At 49.4% G+C, this 23,306-nt stretch overlaps 2 protein-coding genes across 2 annotated transcripts; both read left to right on the top strand.

Moving 5' to 3' along the window:
* The first annotated feature begins 2,579 nt into the window (after positions 1 to 2,579).
* On the top strand, positions 2,580 to 4,558 carry LOC109760893 (small ribosomal subunit protein uS9c). Its single transcript, XM_020319690.4, has 2 exons — positions 2,580 to 3,048; positions 4,126 to 4,558. Exons 1-2 carry the CDS (start codon positions 2,659 to 2,661, stop codon positions 4,411 to 4,413), a joined length of 678 nt encoding a protein of 225 aa, XP_020175279.1. The 5' UTR covers positions 2,580 to 2,658; the 3' UTR covers positions 4,414 to 4,558.
* Positions 4,559 to 4,938: 380 nt separating this feature from the next.
* Positions 4,939 to 8,930, top strand: LOC109760898 (probable hexosyltransferase MUCI70). The gene is made up of 6 exons (XM_020319698.4): positions 4,939 to 5,362; positions 6,197 to 6,399; positions 6,627 to 6,803; positions 6,884 to 7,039; positions 7,350 to 7,626; positions 8,338 to 8,930. The coding sequence occupies exons 1-6, from the start codon at positions 5,059 to 5,061 to the stop codon at positions 8,574 to 8,576; spliced, it is 1,356 nt and encodes a 451-aa protein (XP_020175287.1). The 5' UTR covers positions 4,939 to 5,058; the 3' UTR covers positions 8,577 to 8,930.
* Positions 8,931 to 23,306: the final 14,376 nt, after the last annotated feature.

The raw sequence follows: 23,306 nt of genomic DNA, 5'->3' as shown, positions 1-23,306 counted from the left end.
ATATGGGCATCCAGGTCTCGCTATTGGTTATTGACCGGAGAGGTGTCTCGGTCATGTCTACATAGTTCTCGAACCCAAAGGGTCCGCACGCTTAAAGTTACGATGACAGTTTTATTATGAGTTTATGTATGTTGATGTACCGAAGGAGTTCGGAGTCCCGGATGAGATCGGGGACATGACGAGGAGTCTCGAAATGGTCGAGATGTAAAGATCGATATATTGGACGACTATATTCGGACTTCGGAAAGGTTCCGAGTGATTCGGGTATTTTTGGAGTACCGGAGAGTTACGGGAATACGTATTGGGCCTTATTGGGCCATACGGGAAAGAAGGAAAAGGGCCTCAAGGGTGGCTGCACCCCTCCCCTTGGTCTGGTCCGAATTGGACTAGGGAAGGGGGGCGGCCCCTTCCTTCCTTCTCTTTTTCCCTTCCTCTTTTCCTATTCCAAATGGGAGGTGGAATCCTACTAGGACTAGGGAGTCCTAGTAGGACTCCACACTTGGTGCGCCCCCTCCTAGGGCCGGCCTCCTCCTCCCTTGCTCCTTTATATACGGGGGCAGGGGGCACCCCATGGACACACTTGATATACGATATTTTAGCCGTGTGCGGTGCCCCCCTCCACCATATTACACCTCGATAATACCGTTGCGGAGCTTAGGCGAAGCCCTGCGTCGGTGGAACATCATCATCGTCACCACGCCGTCGTGCTGACGAAACTCTCCCTCAACACTCGGCTGGATCGGAGTTCGAGGGACGTCATCGAGCTGAACGTGTGTAGAACTTGGAGGTGCCGTACGTTCGGTACTTGATCGGTCGGATCGTGAAGACGTACGACTACATCAACCGCGTTGTGATAACGCTTCCGCTGTCGGTCTACGAGGGTACGTGGACAACACTCTCCCCTCTCGTTGCTATGCATCACCATGATCTTGCGTGTGCGTAGGAAATTTTTTGAAATTACTACGTTCCCCAACACCAGTCTACATGCCTAGACTCCCTGTATAAGTTCTGTAAGGCTGTTATTGCTGTGCTTGGCCCTGAGTACTTGAGAGAGCCGACTCTTGAAGATACAACCCGTTTGTTGGCGATGAATGCCAGCAGGGGCTTCCCAGGGATGCTTGGCAGTATAGACTGCATGCACTGGGAGTGGAAGAATTGCCCTTCTGCTTGGCAAGGGCAGTATAATGGCCATGTCAGGGCTTGCACTGTCATACTTGAGGCCGTGGCGTCTTAAGATCTCTGGATTTGGCACTCTTTCTTTGGCATGGCCGGATCACACAATGATATCAACGTGCTTCAGCGCTCACCGGTGTTTGCTAGGCTTGCCGAAGGCAATAGCCCATCGGTGAACTTTACTATCAACGGCCACAACTATGACAAAGGATATTACCTGGGTGACGGTATCTATCCTCAGTGGGCCACTATTCTGAAGACAATCCCCAACCCTGTCGGAGAGAAGAGGAAAAGATTTGCCCAAGAGCAAGAGAGTGCTATGAAGGACGTAGAGCGTGCCTTTGGTGTTTTGCAATCTTGACGGGACATCGTTCAGTATCCTACTAATACTTGGAGTACGCAGAAACTATGGGAGGTGATGACTACTTGTGTGATCATGCACAATATGATCGTAGAAGATGAGCGCCCGGAACGTCTCTACGATCAAGGGTTTTAGTTTCAGGGTGAGAATGTTGTGCCTGAGCATGGAGGAGCGGCAACGTTTGACCAGTTCACCCGATTTCATCATGACTTGCGTGACTGGAAAACTCACATGCAACTGCAAAATAATCTGGTTGAGCATATGTAGGCTCATGTGGGCAACCAATAGATGTATCTTTTTTATTCGGCTTGCAAAACTATGTGAGACATTTTTACTTTTATTCAGCTCGTGAAACTATGCTATTTTATTTGATTGAAACTATGTTATTTATTTGGTTCTGGACTATATGTTTGAATGCAAAAGTTGTGTGTGAAACAATGCAAAGACCTTGTGGCTCTGATACCATATAGAAGTGCATGCTCTAGCCAATGCAATCAAAAGACCGATCTGATGAAAAAGACTAGGCAATACATTTATACGTCAACAACGGCTCTAAGCGGGCGTCATGATGAACGGCAATCATCCTGGCGCATCCGTATCTTCAGAAGCAGGCCAAAGGAAACAGAACGACTCCATGACGCCGGTCCTTAGGGGCACGGGCACGAAGACTTCCCAACTATTATCAACAAGGTCAAGCCGGATCCGAAATCTTAATGTAATTTTAGTTATGTTTGGAAATTTTGTACTTCCGGTGAAACTTTTATAATAGATTTGACTTTTTTCGCAAAAATAGCTAAAACGCATGCAAAGACTGAATCAATTTTTGAATCACGAGGCGGCCGCAAAATCTGTGCTACAAATCCTCTCCCGCAAAATGCGTGCTACAAATCCTCTCCCGCAAAAATTCTTGACTTGAGACAGCTTCGGTTTAAACGAAATCTGCAATTCAGGTTAATCTCGAGCGTTGATTGCCGATCTCCATCCGGAGATGTGCGGTTGGAAGCAGGCTGGATGAACTCAAACCGACGACCTTCGCACTCAGCACTGGCAGAGCGAAAGCTTATCCCCCTCCGGCCGCGGCCTATCCACCCCGCACGCACGCACGCACGCCCAGCAGGCAAACCATGGCGCTCTCCGTCTCCTCCCTCGCATCGGCCTTCTCCCACCTCTCCCTCCCCTCCACCTCCGCTCCCCACCCGCCCCCTCTCCTCCGCCTCCCCACCACCCGCCGCGCCGCTCGCCTCGTCCTCTTCGCCTCCGGGGCCGACGCCGCCGAGCCGGTCCTCGAGGCGGAGGCGCCTGCCGCCGACGACGGCCCCGAGGAGGTGCTCGCGGTTGAGGCCGAGGAGGACGCGCTCTCCGGGCTGGCGCTGCGCAAGTACGTGAAGCAGCGGCTGCCCGGGGGATTCGCCGCGCAGCGGATCACCGCCACGGGCCGCCGGAAGATGGCGTCCGCCCGCGTCGTGCTCCAGGAGGGCACCGGGAAGGTCTTCATCAACTTCCGCGACGCCAAGGTGGTTGCCTCCTTCCTCGATTCGATGAATGCACGTCCTGGTTTCAGAAACTGCTGCAACATTCTGTGACTCTGAATGTGGCATGGCTCTAGAATTAGCTATCCGTCGAATGTTTGTCCACTATGCTTGGTTGTTAGCATACCTGCTCATTGCTAATGTAGTAATCGATCCCAGTCATGTTTATGTTTACAAGTAGTTGAGTACTGGAACATAGGTTGCATTTGATGTTTCAGGCTCTGAGATTCTAGTTTGTCAGGTGCTAATTGGTCTGCAAATGTCTGCATAAATTCATTTAGATAGACAACAATGCAGACTTGTCGCAGATTTTAATCTGTTAGGTTAATCAGTCCCTCCTTGTGTTTTTGGTTTGCGGTAATGCACGGCCTAAAATACTATTTGGTCGAAATCGGTGTGGGGATGTTCGATGGTGAAGCACCTCAAAGGGGAAACTTATTTTCAGATGTCATATCAAGCGGAAGATGTGACCGGAGCACTTAACTATGTGAATAGATTAGCAGAATGAGGGTTGCAAGCTTAACTAGTGAAAGGAGGATTCCACATTTCACATGGTTTGGATGTCTAATGGCATGTTACTTCTATCCTGCTTATAGTGCTGGATACTAACTTCATTGGCTCTATTTGCTTCACATTGTTGCCATCACCAAGAATGCAGTTTGGTAACTGATATTAAATGTGGTTTGCAAATGCCTAAGATTTAGATTCTAGATAGTGAGCATAGTTGAAATGATGTAACGCCTTTGTCATTTGCTCAAGGACCATGATACGGACACAAGTTCAGTCATCAAATTTCATGGGGAAAAAATATTTTTCTCTTTGGCGTACATTACACACAGCTATTTGGATGAATGACCAACTATGATGCTGCTAACTTCATTAAGGTTAAACTGTAGCAAAATAGATGGTTTCAGCTGCATATATACTAAATGAGTAAATTATGGTGCTAACCTCATTAAGGCACAGCTTTTCTTTTTCTGTACCTGAGGGAATACATGGAAATAACAAAAATTTGATAAATATTCAGTCGCTTGCCTGCACTTATATACTTGAAATATGCAGGAGTATTTGCAAGCGAATCCGATGTGGGTGGAGTATTGCAAGATCCCCCTGGTGACTCTAGGGTTTGAGAACAACTACGACGTCTTCGTGAAAGTTCAGGGAGGTGGCCTCTCAGGCCAGGCCCAGGCGATCTGCCTCGGTGTGGCGCGTGCGTTGCTGAAGATCAGCCCCGCCAACAGAGTTCCCCTGAGGTCAGAAGGCTTGCTGACGAGAGACACTCGCGTCGTCGAAAGGAAGAAGGCGGGTCTCAGGAAGGCGCGCAAGCGTCCCCAGTTCTCCAAGCGTTAAGCTGGATACTTCATTGTTGTTAGAGTCATTTCTGCGCCATCTTTCCCCACTTGAAAAAAAGGCCCTCTCGTGTCTTTGTTCTGTGCTGGACGCCACAGATTTGTAATATTCGTTTTCTGAAAGAAATTTTCTTGAGGTTACAGAAGATAGTTTTCTTGGAATCGGTCCGCCAAGTTTGACGAGTGGTTGCTCAAACTCGAAGCACGGCTTACTCATTGAGTGAGCTTATATGAAGTCATTCGAAAAGCTACCAACATAATGTACATGTTCCCGTGGCAATTTGCAGAGTGATACTCTGTTTTTCTGATGGAGATTTGGAATGAGAACAAATATGTCGCCTCTTGGTATCTGGTTGGACTGCACAACTTCAAATGTCATAATCAGAATTTCTCTCATTTAATTGAATTTTGATTTTCATTTCGAAAAAGTGAAAAATAGATGTGAACTGGTGTGGCAATTCTGCTGGAGCGGGACAGACTGCAGAGAGAAACAGAGCAGTGCGAAGGCAGCAAAGCGATTAGTCCACCACACACCGACCGAGCCGAACAAGGCCCATCACGATTCCGGCACGCGCGGCCTAACCGAGCCCACCACCGAAGCCGAGCCCTCTCTCTCCTCGCCGTCCCCAGCTCCGTCCGTCCACCCATGTCGTCCTCGTCGTCGCTGATCCAAGGCATCTCAATCTCGGTCTCCGACGACGACGAGGCCTCCGGGAAGGTGCGCGTCCGCGTGCGCCGCAAGCGCAACCGCCACCCGGTCTCGGCCCACCGCCGCTTCCTCCGCCGCGCCGCGCGGCTGGGCGGCCCGCTCCTCCTCGCCGCCCTCGCCGTCTCCCTCTTCGCCTATGAGTACTATCGCCTCTCCCCGTTCTACTCATCCACCTCGTCCCCGCCGCCGCCGTCTCCGCAGGCCTCCGGCAACCTCAGCCACGCCGACCGCGTCCGGAAGTGTAAGCTCGCGCCTGATAGCTAAACCCTAAATTGGCGTGGATAGAACTGCGTCTTAGTTTAATCCTTTTAATTGTTTTTTTAATTCGGCGATCTGTAGGTCTGCCTATATTATAATGCCCTGTCCAGTTAGTCTGTATTATGGTGATGGAGGTGATACCACAGTATGATGAGCAAGCTGACCCAGTGACCTGCTTAGCTGTGCTGTAGTTTTATAATATCCCTGTTATTGAGCGATCTATTTATTTTCTTATCTGAATGATGCAATCTGATCTGTTGATCATAGTTTCCCCTGTTTACTGCCTACTTACAATGCTAGTCGGACGATTTATTTTAGGGGCTGGTGTGGGCGTTAAATAATGCAAGTTGCCCTAAAGCGTTTGTCTGAATGTTAAGCTTATTCAAACTCAAAGTGTGGTGCTGATTTATCCTTCAGCCTTAATACAACTGTACAGCGTGTTATGTGGCTTATTCTGCTGCACGAAATTACTCTTGTGAAAGTTATCCATGTACTAAGTAATAGGAAATGTTAGCTACTAACTCTCTTTTGTTTTGCACATGTAAGGTTCTAGCCCATCTTTGATATTGATTCTTTTGATTTCTTCTGGTATACTCCCTCCGTCCCAAAATAAGTGTCTCAACTTTGTACTAACTTTAGTATAAAATTGTACTAAACTTGAGACGCTTATTTTGGGACGGAGGGAGTACTATGCTATTTTATATCTTTTTCTACCTTTTCGACTTCTAGAGTAACAGTGTGATTATTTCTTAGATCAAATATCAGTGTAAATCATTATGACATGTGCATCCTCATGAATTCAGTGTTATATTGACAGCATGCCTGAAGATGCTCGATACTGAGATGCTTCAAAATCTGGAACTTCGTGAACCCCCTGAACAAAATCTGCCAGTCAAGAAAGTTGTGTACAGGTCCAGTCTGCCCCATCTTGAAGATAACATTTCATCCCATATGACGAATTCGCGATTTAATTCATTCACGGGATATCAGAGCCTTACTGAAAGAGAAGAGAGTTTCAAGGTTTTGTTCAGGCTCTATATTTCATGAAGTTTTTGAAAATTATGTAAGATATTGGAGTTGCTCTATAAAATATGTGTGTTCTTGTTTAGTATGTGTATAAGAATACCGTACGTGCAGATAGTAGATACTACATGATAAACTTTGTCAAAAAAGCAAAATGCTAAATTGCGGAAAATTATGTGTTAGCTGCCATCCTCACTTTTTTTTTAATTCTACTAATGCTGCAGCTAAAGGAAACTACAGCGGTTCACTGTGGCTTCTACAGTGAAAATGGAGGGTTCAGAGTTTCTGATGTAGATAAAGATTACATGAGATCTTGCAGAGTTGTTGTGGCCACTTGTGCGTTCGGTGGAGGGGATGACCTTCACCAGCCTATAGGGATGACAGAAGTGTCTGTCAAAAAGGTTTAGTACTTCTCGTGCACTTGGTGTTGATGTCTTGAGCTTCTTTCCTGCCTATCCGCTGATACTTGTTGTTCTGCTAGGTATGCTATGTTGCATTCTGGGATGAAGTCACTCTCTCAGCTCAACATGAGGAAGGTAAGAAGATTGGTGAAGATCTCAGGATTGGCCTTTGGAGGATCATTCTTGTGAGAGACCTTCCTTTCACAGATCAACGGCTGAATGGCAAAATTCCCAAGGTACCATCTGAAAACCCTGTGCCTTCATTGTCATGATGAGAGAAAAAATGTTAGTAGAAGCCTCAACATTATGTTTCCAATATTCATCTTGTTGTACTCTATGGACAACAGAGCTAGGAGGAGATTGTCTTACAGATATTACATTCCATTTTTAAAAAGAACAGATATTACATACTCCCTCTGTAAACTAATATAAGATCGTTTTTACAGAGGGAGTAGTACATTCTATGATCAGTGCTTATGATGTCTGTGTAGGACGAATCCTTTCCGTCAGAAGCTGACTTCCATTTTGCTGTTCTATTGTCTTCAGCTGATAAGCCATCGCCTTTTTCCTATGGCAAGATACTCTATTTGGGTGGATTCGAAATCCCAGTTCCGGAGAGATCCACTAGGAGTCATTGAGGCCCTTCTGTGGCGCTCAAACTCTTCCTTGGCATTATCGGAACATGGAGCTCGGAGCAGCTTGTATGACGAGGGTAACGCGATTGTTAAGAAACACAAAGCAACCCCAGAAGAAGTTAAAATACAGTTGGATCAGTACCGGCAAGATGGCATTCCGGATGACAAACGATTCAACGGAAAGAAAGGTCAGCTACTAATCCTGACTTGCTTGCCCTCATTTGCTTTCACCGTTCTTATCATACCTGGCATAGCTTGATACGTTAACCAACTTCATTGGTGATGCTGTTATGTTGTTCCCAACTTACCAGTGTCCTAGTTTTGTTTCTCTAGATTGCACATCAATATCACTCCTACGTGGCTCTCACGTTATGCCGCCCTGCATAGTGTGCAACATAGATGCCTGGCCCTGGCCATTCATTGACCTCATAGGAAAAGTCAGCAGGATGAGCTTAAACGAGAGCAGACATCAATGTCGTATTTGCAGAGCAGGGCATGGGCCTTAGGGTGCTGGGCCAGACACGTAGTGAAAGAAATAAGAATACATCATGTCGTAGTACTCTAGATAACCATGCTTGGTGTTACTACCTGCGCAGCTGTGATTGTGCAAAAGGCATGAGCTATAAAGGCTGGCCAGTTGCATGCGTTGAGCATAAAAGCTATGGCTCCTTTCCGGCTTTTCTGCACCTCAAACAAGTGATACAGGACACGCCATTTTTAGCCCACATGTGGGCTACGTAGAAGAACCAGAAGCACGCTCCAAGCAGTAGTAAACACAATGTTTCGCCCCAAATCATACATGTTTTCGTCGTTCTTGGAGACCTTTGCTGCAGTGGTCCGGTCCTCTGAACCCCGATAATAAGTGTGGCTCATTCATTCGTTTGCCTTTTTATTTACAGCTCTTGCAGAAGCTTCGGCCATTGTGAGGGATCACGCCCCCTCGACGAACCTCTTCATGTGCCTCTGGTTCAACGAGGTGGTCAGGTTCACGTCCCGGGATCAGCTGAGCTTCCCCTACGTGCTGAGGCGCCTAAGGCTCCCCGGCGTCCACCTGTTCCCGGTGTGCGCCCGCAAGGATCTCGTCAACAGCTTCGGCCATCGGCGCAAGGTGAAGCCCCTTGCCAAGGAGGGAAGATGAGCTTCTGAATCTAGTGCCCTGGGTGTTGTCCTGACTGGAATTTCAACAATGCGTGGCCTCGATACGCTCCACCAGCGCAAGCTGTATAGTTATTATAGTAGTTCTTTTCTTCGTCATCTTGATTTGAGGTGTAGATTATCTTGGGGTAGCGAGAGGAGCAGTCATTCAAAGTTCGCAGGTGGTACTGCTAGTAGCGCAATGCTGGCAGGGGGGTACACAGGAGAATGGCTTTGCCTGATGTTGTTCAAGGCAAATGTGGATCCCCAATTCGCCATTCTTCTCGGCAGAAACGAAATCAAAGAATTTCGGCTACCCCGAGTCATTGCCTTAATTTTGGCATTTTTATCCTTTCTAGCCCTGTCTGTTTTCTTCTTGATCATTACCATGAAGTACTCCCTCCGTTCCTAAATATTTGTTTTTCTAGAGATTTTAACAAGTGACTACATACGAAGCAAAATGAGTGAACCTACATTCTAAAATATGTCTACATACATTCGTATGTTGTAACCATTTGAAATGGCTAGAAAGACAAATATTTGGGAACGGAGGGAGTACTAGCTAATTCTCATGAAATTCATGTGCAGCCTTCAGTCTGGCCCTCCGGCATCATCAATAGTCTTTATAGTTGTTTTCTTCTTCTGATTTGCCCTGTAGATGATGCTGGCGTAGAAACAGCAGCCATTCAGGGTCCATAGCCAGTAGTACTGGTGCAGCGGTACACAGAGAAGAAAATGTCTTGGAGCAATGCTGTTCAAGGAAAGGTGACTTGCAGAATCGTCGTTTCAAGTACAGGTCATTAAAAAAAATCTGGCGGGTGCATCATCTTTTCTTGAACTCGTACAAGTGGAAACTACAAACTGCTTCGCATGAACTCGAGTGAAATTTCTCATAAACGGCCAAACCCCACGGTACGAGCAATTATTCGACGTACCTACCTACTGAGGCACGCACGCATCCGATCTGATGAATCTCCCTGCCCAACATACGCCGCGAAAGTGCGGCTGCCAGTCGCTGTGCGCGCCAGTGCATCCTCCTCTTCTTTCGTCCGTCGGTAGGCCCATCGGCCAAGACGTCGACGCATTTACCATCTGGCGCTGCATTTAAGCCCCTGTGCCTGTGCGTGCCTCCTGGCCCCGGGTCCGTAGCCAGGTTGGTTGGTGAGGCGACCGTAGCGAAAATGAATGAGCCTCAACTGGAGCCGCTTGTCTTGTTTCCCCGGGTGGCCCGGCCAGGACCAGCGCCGAACGTTTACAGGAGCTTTTCCGGCCGTACGGACAGAGCTCGCTGCTGGAGAATGGAAAGAGTGCAGTGCTGTTAAGGGTAAAGTTGAAATTAACACGTCGCGTCGGGCGTCCGGGGTGGTTTGGTTCCCCTCGACTGTAGATGGGTCTACTTGCTACGGTTCACCAGGGGCGTGAACAGTGGCCGTAGTGATAGCACTGGTTGGGACGGTGAGACTGTACTGTACCACGGTGAGGCACGGTTGCACCTGATGATGGTACGTAGGGACGGTGAGGCTGTACTGTACCACGGTGAGGCACGGTTGCACCTGATGATGGTACGTACGACGTTTTTCCTAGACAAATTTTCGTGGGGTTTTCCTTTTCCGGCTAAAACGCCGCTGGCTGCGAGAAGGGAAGCACAAGAGAGGAAAAGAGGGCGGCCCCCTCCCTCGTCGCTGCCGTCGAATCCAATGCCACTTTGGAGAGAGAGTTCATCCTCCGCCCATACCGTGCGTGTGTCCCGCCCCTTTTTTCACATCACCGTGTCAACGTAGTAGTAGGATAGGAGTATATCTTTTCTTTCTTTGAGAAAGTGTCAACGTAGTCCGAGTAGTATCTATCAAGTTCCACCACGGACGGAGACCCAAACGAAAAGCGTCCGAATCCAAAGCCCAAGCGCCCACGTACGTACCACAGCGTAGGCGTAGTAGCGTCCTGAATCCTGACGAATCTCGTTAAATTCATCCCGAAACCCGGCCATCTTTCCGGCGAAAAGACGGCTGGAAGCTCGGGGGTTCTCGTTGCTTTTGCTCTTTCGCAGTCATTCTCCCTTTTTTCATTTGCCAAAATTTCTTTATCAGGTTCGGCCGTGCGTAGCATATACAGTATCTTTAGTATTTTCCCCTTTCCACTTTTATTTCTCAGCTTTTCCCACTTTCTTCCTTTGCGCTTCCTCTCGCTTGGCTTTTCTCCCCTAGCCTCTCTCCTTTGATCTCTTCCCGCGTCGCCTACCCTTTGGGCCTTCGCCCTTCACGCTTCTTCACAGCCTCCACAGCGTAAAAAAGATTGTTCCGGGGCAGGCGCACGTAGCACTGACTGGCCGCTCGCTTGCACGGGGACGCGCGACCCACGATTCCTGTTTCTAGCGGTCGCTCGCTGTGGGTTAATGCACGCATGCCATGGCAGCGTTTACTACCACCTAGCTTTGGTGCTTTGGCTGCCCGCTTTAAAGCAACGCAGACACCATCAGACATGCTTGTGTTGTGTGTTGGTAATTGTGATAGCTTCTGATTTTTCAAAGGACACTGTACTTATGGTTTTCTGCGTCAAGATCTTCGTCTCCGACATGTTTTCGCCCCTCACTCTCGTAAAATATTTCCGGCAGCTGCATGTTGGGTGTAGACGTGTAGTTGCTCGCGACGCGGCCCAGTGCAGCTCTGACTTCTGGCTAGATGTTTTCCTATATACTGCTAGTAGTGAACAGCTACTCGCTTAATACTGCTAGTGGAGCATATGAAAATAGCAGCCAGTGCGAGTTCAGGAGCAGATTAGCGCGGTGATTAGGCAGGACCTTGGTATTAAAATGAGCATGGCATCGTGATCGTGGACCTTGGCGCGCAAAAGGACATCGGATTCGCCTGTCTTTTGACCTCGCAATAAAGAAGGCGCGAGCGGCATGGCGCGACGGCCTAGGAGCGAGCCAACAGCGGGGCAGCGCAGGCGACCTTGGGGCTGGCGAGAGAGACTGATAGATAAAAATTGATGGATTTGATAGGAAGAAAGAACCGGACACTGATCCATCCATCTCATCTCTGCATGCACAGAACACACATGCATCCCTTCGGATCTGAGGAAGATCCATGCAACGCAACGGAGAGCACAGCGAGGCGAATCCATCGTCCATGTGCGCCAGTGCAAAAGGCAAAGCATACTGTAGTCGGAGTAGTACTGGTACTGCCGCTGCTGCTAAGCATATTGCATATCCATGTGACGCTTGACACTGGGAAGCAAGCAAGATTCCAAGCCCCATTCGCGGCCCGCGGGCATGTCTGTCTGCCGAGTGCCGACCTATGGCGTCCTTGGCCCTCAATTATTTTCTGCAAAGTACGTGAGATGACGGTGGTATCAATTAATGGATTAATCACTGGCTTGTGACTAGTAGCTAGTGGTGGTAGGAATAGTAACGTGAGTGCTTACTCAGGGCTTTGTGTTTGTGTGTATGTGATTATTAATCATGCGCTGCGGGATCAATCATGGATTAACTTGGACATGCCATGTGGTGGCTTGTCAAAAGTTGGCAGAGGCAGCAGTCCTACCTCTACCGACGGGGTACTCTCGCTGCGAGGCTGACCGTCCAGAAGCTCGACGCATTCCATGATTAACTGCAGTCACCAAAGACACTGCGAATTTTGTCCCTCAAAAAAAAAAAAAGACACTGCGAATTTTGTCCCGGTAGGATTTCTGTCATTCTTCTTATCAGAAATAATGCTGCCCACTTTTGTCCCGATATGTTCTTGCTCAATTTTCATCAGAAACAACACTGCTAACTTTGTCCCGATATATGTTTTTGGCATTCCTTTTCTTCCCCGAAACAACAGAGCTACCCAATGTTGTCTCAATATGACGCGTGTGTAGCTTTTGCAATTAATTCAGAATGTATCCAGATGATATGGTCATCATCTATGAAGATTCTAAGAGCAACTCCAACACGCCGACCTATTTCGCCCGCGTGTATCTGTTTGGGTCGCCGCGGACAGAAAAGTCGGCCCAACACACCGACCCAAACGGATACGCGTCCGCTTTTCGTCCGCCTGTCGATCCATTGCCGGTCCAAATTTGAGCCACATTTGCGTCGGCACGGACGCGCGCCTACTTCTCCCCCTGGCCCGTCAGTCGGTGGCACATTGACCATTGTCTCCACCCCCATCGACATCAAGCCCTTGCCCGCCCACACCGCCGCCGCCGCTGTCGGTGTCCCTGCCAGCAGTCAGCCAACAGTCCGCCCCCCTCACCTCCCACGTCGCTGCCACCACCGCCACGCCGCCGGGCCACCGTTGCTTCCCACCACCCCACCCCGTCGCCGCGAGAACGAAGCCCCCCTCCCCTCGAGGACCCGGCTAGCTAGCTCATCTGACGCCCCCACACTCACCTGACGCCGTCGGGCTAGGTACCTGATCCAGGGGAGGCGCGCGTCTCTTCGACGACGTCCGCACGCTGGGGCTGTTTGGTTGGTGCCCATGCCAGCCCTACCAAAAGCAGGGCTTGCCAAAATTTTGGCAATGGATTTGGCCGCCGGGGACTCGCCCACAAGTTGCTGCGGAATATTGAAGGGTGACCAAATAATTGGTAGGGATCCAAAAAATTGGCTGTGATCCAAACACCTACCAATCCATCAGTCAACGACCAAATAATTGGTAGGGCAGCTCTGGGCTCCCATCCAAACAGCCCCGCTGTTCGACAGTTTGCCCCCAAGGTACAAATGGACGAGGCCAACGAGTTCCTTTTTCACAATTTCCTCTGCGACTCCGACGATACTTCATCTGATGATGAGGAGACAATGGCTGCCGCGTTGGCCCATGACCACCTTAATAGGCAACGTCCATTGTTCCGGGGCTCGATCCCGGGGCACACTCCGGCGTTGAATTGCAACCAAGAGAGCGGCCATTTCCTTCTTTGGAAGGACTACTTTGAGATAACCAACCTGCTCTTCAAACTTCACCAATTCCGGCACTGTTTCCATATGGTTAGGTATGTTTTCAACCGTATTCGAGAGGGGGTGGTCGGATATAATAAATATTTTGAGTGCAAGGAGGATGCCCTTGGAAAGATTGGCTTCTCCCTCTTATCAGAAATGCACTGCAGCTATCCGGATGCTTGCATACAGAGTGCCCGGTGATCTCATTGATGAGTACGCCCGTATGAGCGAGTCTACGTGCCTAGAGTCCATGTACAGGTTCTGCCAGGCTGTGGTTGAAGTGTTTGGTCCAGAATACTTGAGAGAGCCGACTACTGGAGATACAACACGTTTTGTTGGCGATGAATGCAGTGGGTGAACAAATTACTGTCGAGCAATTGATAAAAAAGCGCAAAGTTATGACGATATCCAAGGCAATGATTATGAATATAGGCATCACGTCCGTGTCAAGTAGACCGAAACGATTTTGCATCTACTACTATTACTCCACACATCGACTACTATCCAGCATGCATCTAGAGTATTAAGTTCATAAGAACGGAGTAACACTTTAAGTAAGATGACATGATGTAGAGGGATAAACTCAAGCAATATGATGAAAACCTCATATTTTTACCCTTTATGGCAACAATACAATACATGCCTCGCTACCCCTACTTTGTCACTGGGTGAGTACACCGCCAGATTGAACCCAAAATTAAGCACCTCTCCCATTGCAAGAAGAGCCAATCCAGTTGGCCAAACCAAACCGATAATTCGAAGAGAAATACAAAGATATCAAATCATGCATATAATAATTCAGAGAAGATTCAAATAATATTCATAGATAAACTGATCATTGATACGTCTCCAACGTATCTATAATTTTTGATCGTTCCATGCTATTATATTATCTGTTTTGGATGTTTAATGGGCTTTAATATGCTCTTTTATATTATTTCCATGCAGCAAGTTTGGCCCCCAGCCGAATACTGCGCCGGAGCCTCCAGTGGTTTCGGACTCTATCAGGCGACCCCTCGCTAAGGGGGGCAAGCCGCCTGTGCCGATGGCCTCTGTCCATCCAGAGGCATCGGACAACTTGCTGGAAGTGCTTCGCGGCGCTTCCATTGACGAAGAGCACCGCACTGTCATGAGTGCGGTGGTCTAGAAGGTTCAATCCGCAAAAAGCGGACTGACTGAAGCCTGTGCTAGCCTCCTAACAGGCTTTGAGGTAAGTAATCAAATTATAATTTTTTTACAACATAGATAGTAGCCCCTGATGCTTTGTTTGGCGTTCGCAAAGAAAGGCCGAATAGAGGATCAAATAATAATCACAGGAGTCTAATCAGAATATGTCTATGTGAATAAGCAGGCTTCGCTGCTGGCCGCTGCCGCTCGTACTGCGGAGGTCTCCGCACTGAAGCGGGACCTTGATCGGTCCAAGGAAGAGCTCGGCCTTACCAAGAGGCAGCTCGAAGAGAACAAAGGTAAGTGATACCTCGTCTGTATATTGATAAAGAAAAAGGAAGGTGGTTGTTCATAGGATCATCATGAATTTTGCTAGGGGCCACGACCGAAGTGGCAGCCCTGAAGAAGGCGATGTCCGAGGCCGAAGACAAAGCGGCCAAGGAGCGAGCCGAGCGCGAGAAGCAAGAGGCCCGAGTCGGCGAGGTTCAGCAAGAGCTCCAAGATTTCGTCAAGAAATACGAGTCCTTGGAGCGTGACTCTAAGATGCAAGGGTCCGAGCTTGCGAAGGCCCTTGAGAACGCACAAAATGCCAAGGCCGAAGCCCAAAAGGCCCTCCAGGAGATTCAGGCGGTCAAGAAGATAGCGGCGGGTAAGGCATTCATTATGCAAAGCAAGCATGTGAAGGAAACTTTCCTTTTACTTACCCGAGTTCGGAGCTCTTCAGGAGCGTTCGCAAATCTACCCAGCAGTGTGTCGGATGCCGTGGAGTTCTACCGGGCCGAGGAAGGGAGCTCGACAGAGAAGTTGTTCTGGTCTCAGTATACTGGGACCGAACATCCGATGCCCTTGAGCGACCAGTTGAAGCAACTGGTCGAACTTCACAAGGCGGCCGAACAGGCCATGAGGGGTCTCATAGTCCGGATGCGTGGCCTGGCGAGCCCCTGCCTGGCAGCTACTTCGGTCTGGTAAGGCGGCTTGTGAATGCCTGCCCACGGTTTGAAGTCATAAATCGGTCCGTCTGCATTGAGGGTGCGCGCAGGGCCTTTGCCCGAGCGAAAGTGCATTGGGCGAAGATGGACGCCGAAAAGCTGGTGAAGGAGGGGCCGCCGGAGGGCAAGGAGCATCGTCACCCTGAAAAGTATTATGACAGTGTCCTGAAGGGTGCTCGTCTTGTGGCGGAGGAATGTGCTAAGGATGTAATATTTGAATGAGTGTACTCATGTTATCCTACAATATGAAAACGAGTTCATGTGCGCTATGTAACGCTTGTTAATTTAAATATTATCTTCTGTGCGGCCGTTTATAAAATCTGAGAGTTGGCCAGTCGTTGGCTTCTGCCCCCATGTAACTAGTACTGAGGTGTTTGGGATAAACCTGATCACTCTTTATCCCAGTTTTGGGTCCTTCGAAGGAGGTGTTCCGCACAACGAACCAGGCAATCGGACTATAAAGCTTTATCACTCTCACTTAGCCATAGAAGTCTACAATTTTAAATTTTGGCGAAGCCCCTAGTATTCGGAAGGCCGAACTTGGGGCGCTATGTGCCTAGACAAGGCCGACTTCTCGTCCGAAGCGGAAAAAATCTTTAAGGATTTGAGACCTCTTGAACAGCGACCAGCTCTCGCCGCATCATGACAGTCAGTTTTCGGCTTTCTCTACTGAGGTGCTCGTCCGGAAGAACCGGGACACAATCGCAGTAGTTCTCCCAGTGCTACCTTAGCCGATATAGCAGAACGTAAGGTACCAAAACATGGGAGCCGGGCAAACCCAACTATTGACCCAAGACATGATTCGGAGCTGATGCATATAATGCTATAAGTTCGGGGTGCCGCACTGTCGAAAGTGTTCGGACTTTTCATGCCGTGTTATGGGGTACACCGAAGCCCCTGGCGCACTGGACGTACCAGAATGTACGGGGGCAATTTGTCGTAAATAAGCGGACAAGGAAAAAAAGGAAATGCAATAATAAGCTAACGCTATACATTGTTATTTAAATGTTACGTCAAAGCGTAGGTATACAAGTAGTGCAATAAGCAAAAAATAGGACTATTTGACATGTCCTATCCAAGGGCAAGCTGCGTATGGGTATGTAAAATAGGTATATCGATCGTTATCAGAGACCACCTGGGGATTCCCTTGTACGTCAGAGCTTCTTGCTTCCTTGGTATTTCCTTCCCGTAATGGGTCCGATAATCAGGCTGTCGGAAAGAGCTTCCAGAGAGTAGGGTCCTGAAAGAGAGAAAATGATAAAGATATACGGGCCCTGAGGCGGTTGAGCCGCATTGTGGGCCGTGCCATAGTCGTGCCTCCGCCTGCGCCCATGGTATCTTGAGTGCATAATTATGTATGCGCGGCGCAAATTTTTCCGCTTTACTGGGACTATGACGGAGGCCGAATTGCTAGGCGAGCTCTGAACGTGCCGGGCGATCCTGTTGCAGGGTACTCCAGACTCGCTTGAAGGTGTCCGGGGGTTTTGTCGCCGAATTGGCGGCTTGTCTCAGAAGGCTGCTTTGCACTTCTACCGCGAGGGCCACAGTGTGCTCCTCCGTACGGAGCGAGCGTTCTGTGTTTCCATTAACTGTTATAACCCCGCGAGGTCCTGGCATTTTGAGCTTGAGGTATGCATAATGCGGTACCGCATTGAATCTAGCAAATGCGGTTCGTCTGAGTAGTGCGTGATAGCCACTGCGGAAGGGAACGATATCGAAGATTAATTCCTCGCTTCGGAAGTTGTCCGGAGATCCGAAGACCACTTCCAGTGTGATTGAGCCCGTGCAACAGGCCTCTACACCTGGTATGACACCTTTGAAGGTGGTTTTTGTGGGTTTGATCCTCGAGGGGTCTATACCCATTTTGCGCACTGTATCCTGATAGAGCAGGTTCAGGCTGCTGCCACCGTCCATAAGGACTCGAGTGAGGTGAAATCCGTCAATGATGGGATCAAGGACCAATGCGGCAGAACCGCCATGACGGATAGTAGTGGGGTGGTCCCTGCGATCGAAAGTGATCGGACAAGAAGACCATGGGTTGAACTTTGGGGCGACTGGCTCCATCGCATAGACGTCCCTTAGTGCACGCTTCCATTCCCGCTTGGGAATATGGGTTGCGTATATCATGTTCATCGTTTTCACTTGGGGAGGAAATTTCTTCTGTCCTCCTGTGTTTGGCGGCCGAGGCTCCTCCTCGTCGTTGCTATGCAGCCCCTTTTCCTTGTTTTCGGCATTCAACTTGCCGGCCTGTTTGAACACCCAGCATTCTCTGTTGGTGTGGTTGGCTGGCTTATCGGGGGTGCCGTGAATTTGACACGAGCGATCGAGTATGCGGTCCAAACTGGACGGGCCCGGATTGCTTCTTTTGAACGGCTTTTTCCGCTGACCGGATTTAGAGCCACTGAATCCGGCATTGACTGCCGTGGCTTCGGCGTTGTTGCCGTTGTTGCGGTGCTTGTGTCTGTTGCGACGTGGTCTGCCGTTGCTATCTTTGGCATCTGAATTGCCAGGATTTCTTGATGTGTTGTTGCTGCGAGCCAGCCAGCTGTCCTCGCCCGCGCAAAAGCAGGTCATGAGTGTCGTGAGGGCTGCCATAGATTTCGGCTTCTCTTGGCCGAGGTGTCGGGCGAGCCACTCGTCACGGATGTTATGCTTAAATGCCGCTAAGGCCTCGGCATCCGGACAGTCGACAATTTGGTTCTTTTTAGTTAGGAACCGGGTCCAGAATTTCCTGGCCGATTCCCCTGGCTGTTGGGTTATGTGACTCAAGTCATCAACATCCGGTGGTCGCACATAAGTGCCAAGGAATGTGTCTTCCAAATTCTCCCAACTGCCAATGGAGTTTGCTGGCAAGCTATTCAGCCAATGCCGAGCCGGTCCTTTGAGTTTTAGTGGGAGGTACTTGATGGCATGTAGATTGTCACCGCGGGCCATGTGGATATGGAGGAGGAAATCTTCAATCCATACCGCGGGGTCTGTTGTACCATCATATGATTAAATGTTCACGGGTTTAAATCCCTCTGGGAATTCGTGATCCATCACTTCATCAGTGAAGCATAGGGGGTGTGCGGCGCCTCTGTGCCGGGCTATGTCACGATGCAGTTCGTACGAGTCTTGTCTGTTGTATTCAGCCCGGCCGGATTTGCTTTTAGTATATCCGGCGTGACGATCGTCGTCACGCGTTGGGGCGCGCCCCCGTGATCCCTAGATCGATCTTGTATGTCCTGCTTTGTTTTCCAATACGTCTCGCAGGTCCTGCTTGTTGCCCCGGGCCTTGGTGTTTTTGTTTGACTGGCGACGGGGTGCGAGCTGGACTTCGGGCTGATATGCCGCTCTGTCTCGGCCACGAGGTGGCCGATCAGCCGCATCATACGCTGGTAGTGTGGGTTTTAATGCTTCCTCCTCGAGTTGGGGTAGCAACCTGCGCTTTGGGTAACTCTTGGTTGGGCGCTCGAGTTCGTATTCCTCGGTCGCCAGGACCTCAGTCCATCTATCCGCTAGCAGATCTTGGTCAGCTCGAAGCTGTTGTTGCTTTTTCTTCATGCTTTTTGCTGTGGCTATAAGCCGGCGCTTGAAGCACACCTGTTCGACGGGATCCTCGGGCACGAAAAGTTCTTCGTCGCCGAGGCTCACCTTGTCTTCGGAGAGGGGCATGTAATTGTCATCCTCTGATTCTCCGTCTGCTGCCTGTTCCTTAGGGCTAGCTTGCCCATCCTCCCGCTCGAAGCCTGGTGGAGGGGATTGTCTTCGTCATCGGCACTATCTGCAACGTTATTGTCTCTTGTGCCGGTATCGCTGCTTTTGCTATGGCGGGGCTTAGAGCGGCGCCGATGACGCCGGTGCTTAGATTGCTTCTCAAGGGGATTATCCTCCGTTGCCTTATTGCCATCACTTTCCTTGGGGGTGTCCACCATGTATATATCATATGATGAGGTGGCAGTCCAGCGCCCTGTGGGAGGTGGTTCCTGTTCGTCTCCTGTATCGTCGTCCATACCGTCGATGTCTTCAGAGCCGAAATCGAGCATGTCGGTTAAGTCGTCGACTGTGGCTATCAAGTGGGTGGTGGGTGGGGAACGAATTTCTTCGTCGTCCGCTTCCCACTCAAGCCGGACATAGTTCAGCCAAGGGTCTCCTGACAAGGAGAGAGACCTTAATGAATTTAGCACGTCGCCCAGGGGCGAGTGCTGAAAGATATCCGCGGAGGAAAACTCCATGATCGGTGCCCAATCAGATTTGATAGGCACGGACGCAGGCGGTTCAGAGCTCGTGGTCGGGGACGAATCCAAGTGTCCGGTAACACAGGTCTCATAGGAGGCGAAGTCAGTATTCGGCTCTATCGCCGCTGAGAGTGCGGCCTCCGTGGCGGGGTCCATCCACCCGTCCTTGGACGGCACAATCTGCTCCGGCTTGAGGGCCGGAGTAGCTACAGGTGTGATCTCCCGAACACCGTCCGACGACAGAGCTAAGTCATGCTCATCGTGACTGTTGTTGGAAATATGCCCTAGAGGCAATAATAAATTGGTTATTATTATATTTCCTTGTTCATGATAATCGTTTATTATCCATGCTAGAATTGTATTGATAGGAAACTCAGATACATGTGTGGATACATAGACAACACCATGTCCCTAGTAAGCCTCTAGTTGACTAGCTCGTTGATCAATAGATGGTTACGGTTTCCTGACCATGGACATTGGATGTCGTTGATAACGGGATCACATCATTAGGAGAATGATGTGATGGACAAGACCCAATCCTAAGCCTAGCACAAGATCGTGTAGTTCGTTTGCTCAGAGCTTTTCTAATGTCAAGTATCATTTCCTTAGACCATGAGATTGTGCAACTCCCGGATACCGTAGGAATGCTTTGGGTGTACCAAACGTCACAACGTAACTGGGTGGCTATAAAGGTGCACTACAGGTATCTCCGAAAGTGTCTGTTGGGTTGGCACGAATCGAGACTGGGATTTGTCACTCCGTGTAAACGGAGAGGTATCTCTGCGCCCACTCGGTAGGACATCATCATAATGTGCATAGTGTGACCAAGGAGTTGATCACGGGATGATGTGAGTTACGGAACGAGTAAAGAGACTTGCCGGTAACGAGATTGAACAAGGTATCGGGATACCGACGATCGAATCTCGGGCAAGTAGCATACCGATAGACAAAGGGAATTGAATACGGGATTTATTGAATCCCCGACATTGTGGTTCATCCGATGAGATCATCGTGGAACATGTGGGAGCCAACATGGGTATCCAGATCCCGCTGTTGGTTATTGGCCGGAGAACGTCTCGGTCATGTCTGGATGGTTCCCGAACCCGTAGGGTCTACACACTTAAGGTTCGATGACGCTAGGGTTATAGGGAAAGCCTGTACGTGGTTACCAAATGTTGTTCGGAGTCCCGGATGAGATCCCGGACGTCACGAGGAGTTCCGAAATGGTCTGGAGGTAAAGATTTATATATGGGAAGTCCTGTTTTGGTCACCGGAAAAGTTTCGGGTGCTATCGGTAATGTACCGGGACCACCGGGAGGGTCCCGGGGGTCCACCAGGTGGGGCCACCGGCCCCAGAGGGCTGCGTGGGCCAAGTGTGGGAGGGGACCAGCCCCAGGTGGGCTGGTGCACCCCCCCACAAGAGGCCCAGGGCGCAGGAAAGGGGGGAAGGGGGAAACCCTAGGCTCAGATGGGCCTAAGGCCCACCTAGTGGGGCGCCCCCTCTCTCCCCCCCTTGGCCGCCCCCCAAGCCCCATCTAGGGCTGGCCGCACCCCTTGGGGGGGGAACCCTAGATGGGGGCGCAGCCCTCCCCCTCCCCTATATATATTGGGGTTTTGGGGCTGCCATACACATGAGAACACATCTCCCTCATGGCGCAGCCCTACCCCTCTTCCTCCTCGTCTCCCGCAGTGCTTGGCGAAGCCCTGCTGGAGTGCCACACTCCTCCACCACCACCACGCCGTCGTGCTGCTGCTGGATGGAGTCTTCCCCAACCTCTCCCTCTCTCCTTGCTGGATCAAGGCGTGGGAGACGTCACCGGGCTGCACGTGTGTTGAACGCGGAGGCGCCGTGGTTCGGCGCTTAGATCGGAATCAACCGCGATCTGAATCGCTACGAGTACGACTCCTTCATCCGCGTTCTTGCAACGCTTCCGCATCGCGATCTACAAGGGTATGTAGATGCACTCCCCTTCCCCTCGTTGCTAGATTACTCCATAGATTGATCTTGGTGATGCGTAGAAAATTTTGAATTTCTGCTACGTTCCCCAACAGTGGCATCATGAGCTAGGTCTATGCGTAGTTTCTATGCACGAGTAGAACACAAAGCAGTTGTGGGCGTAGATGTTGCCAATTCTTCTTGCCGCTACTAGTCTTATCTTGTTTCGGCGGCATTGTGGGATGAAGCGGCCCGGACCGACCTTACACGTACGCTTACGTGAGACAGGTTCCACCGACTGACATGCACTAGATGCATAAGGTGGCTAGCGGGTGTCTGGCTCTCCCACTTTATTCGGAACGGATTCGATGAAAAGGGTCCTTATGAAGGGTAAATAGAAATTGGCATATCACGTTGTGGTTTTACGTAGGTAAGAAACGTTCTTGCTAGAAACCTATACAAGCCACGTAAAAACTTGCAACAACAATTAGAGGACGTCTAACTTGTTTTTGCAGCATGTGCTATGTGATGTGATATGGCCAGAAGATGTGATGAATGATATATGTGATGTATGAGATTTATCATATTCTTGTAATAGGAATCACGACTTGCATGTCGATGAGTATGACAACCGGCAGGAGCCACAGGAGTTGTCTTTATTTTTTGTATGACCTGCGTGTCGTTGAATAACGCCATGTAAATTACTTTACTTTATTGCTAAGCGCGTTAGCCATAGAAGTAGAAGTAATCGTTGGCGTGACAACTTCATGAAGACACAATGATGGAGATCATGATGATGGAGATCATGGTGTCATGCCGGTGACAAAGATGATCATGGTGCCCCGAAGATGGAGATCAAAGGAGCAAAATGATATTGGCCATATCATGTCACTATTTGATTGCATGTGATGTTTATCATGTTATGCATCTTATTTGCTTAGAACGACGGTAGTAAGTAAGATGATCCTTATAATAATTTCAAGAAAGTGTTCCCCCTAACTGTGCACCGTTGCGAAGGTTCGTTGTTTCGAAGCACCACGTGATGATCGGGTGTGATAGATTTCGAATACAACGGGTGTTGACGAGCCTAGCATGTACAGACATGGCCTCGGAACACATGCAAAACACTTAGGTTGACTTGACGAGCCTAGCATGTACAGACATGGCCTCGGAACACAAGAGACTGAAAGGTCGAGCATGAGTCGTATAGAAGATACGATCAACATGGAGATGTTCACCGATGATGACTAGTCCGTCTCACGTGATGATCGGACACGGCCTAGTTTGACTCGGATCATGTATCACTTAGATGACTAGAGGGATGTCTATCTGAGTGGGAGTTCATTAATCAGATGAACTTAATTATCATGAACATAGTCAGAAGGTCTTTGCAAATTATGTCATAGCTTGCGCTTTAGTTCTACTGGTTAAGATATGTTCCTAGAGAAAATTTAGTTGAAAGTTGGTAGTAGCATTATGCGGACTAGGTCCGTAAACTGAGGAT

This window comes from Aegilops tauschii, chromosome 5 (genome assembly GCF_002575655.3).
Source record: "Aegilops tauschii subsp. strangulata cultivar AL8/78 chromosome 5, Aet v6.0, whole genome shotgun sequence".
In the NCBI taxonomy this organism is placed as follows: domain Eukaryota; kingdom Viridiplantae; phylum Streptophyta; class Magnoliopsida; order Poales; family Poaceae; genus Aegilops; species Aegilops tauschii.
This window is presented reverse-complemented; position numbering and strand designations above follow the sequence as displayed.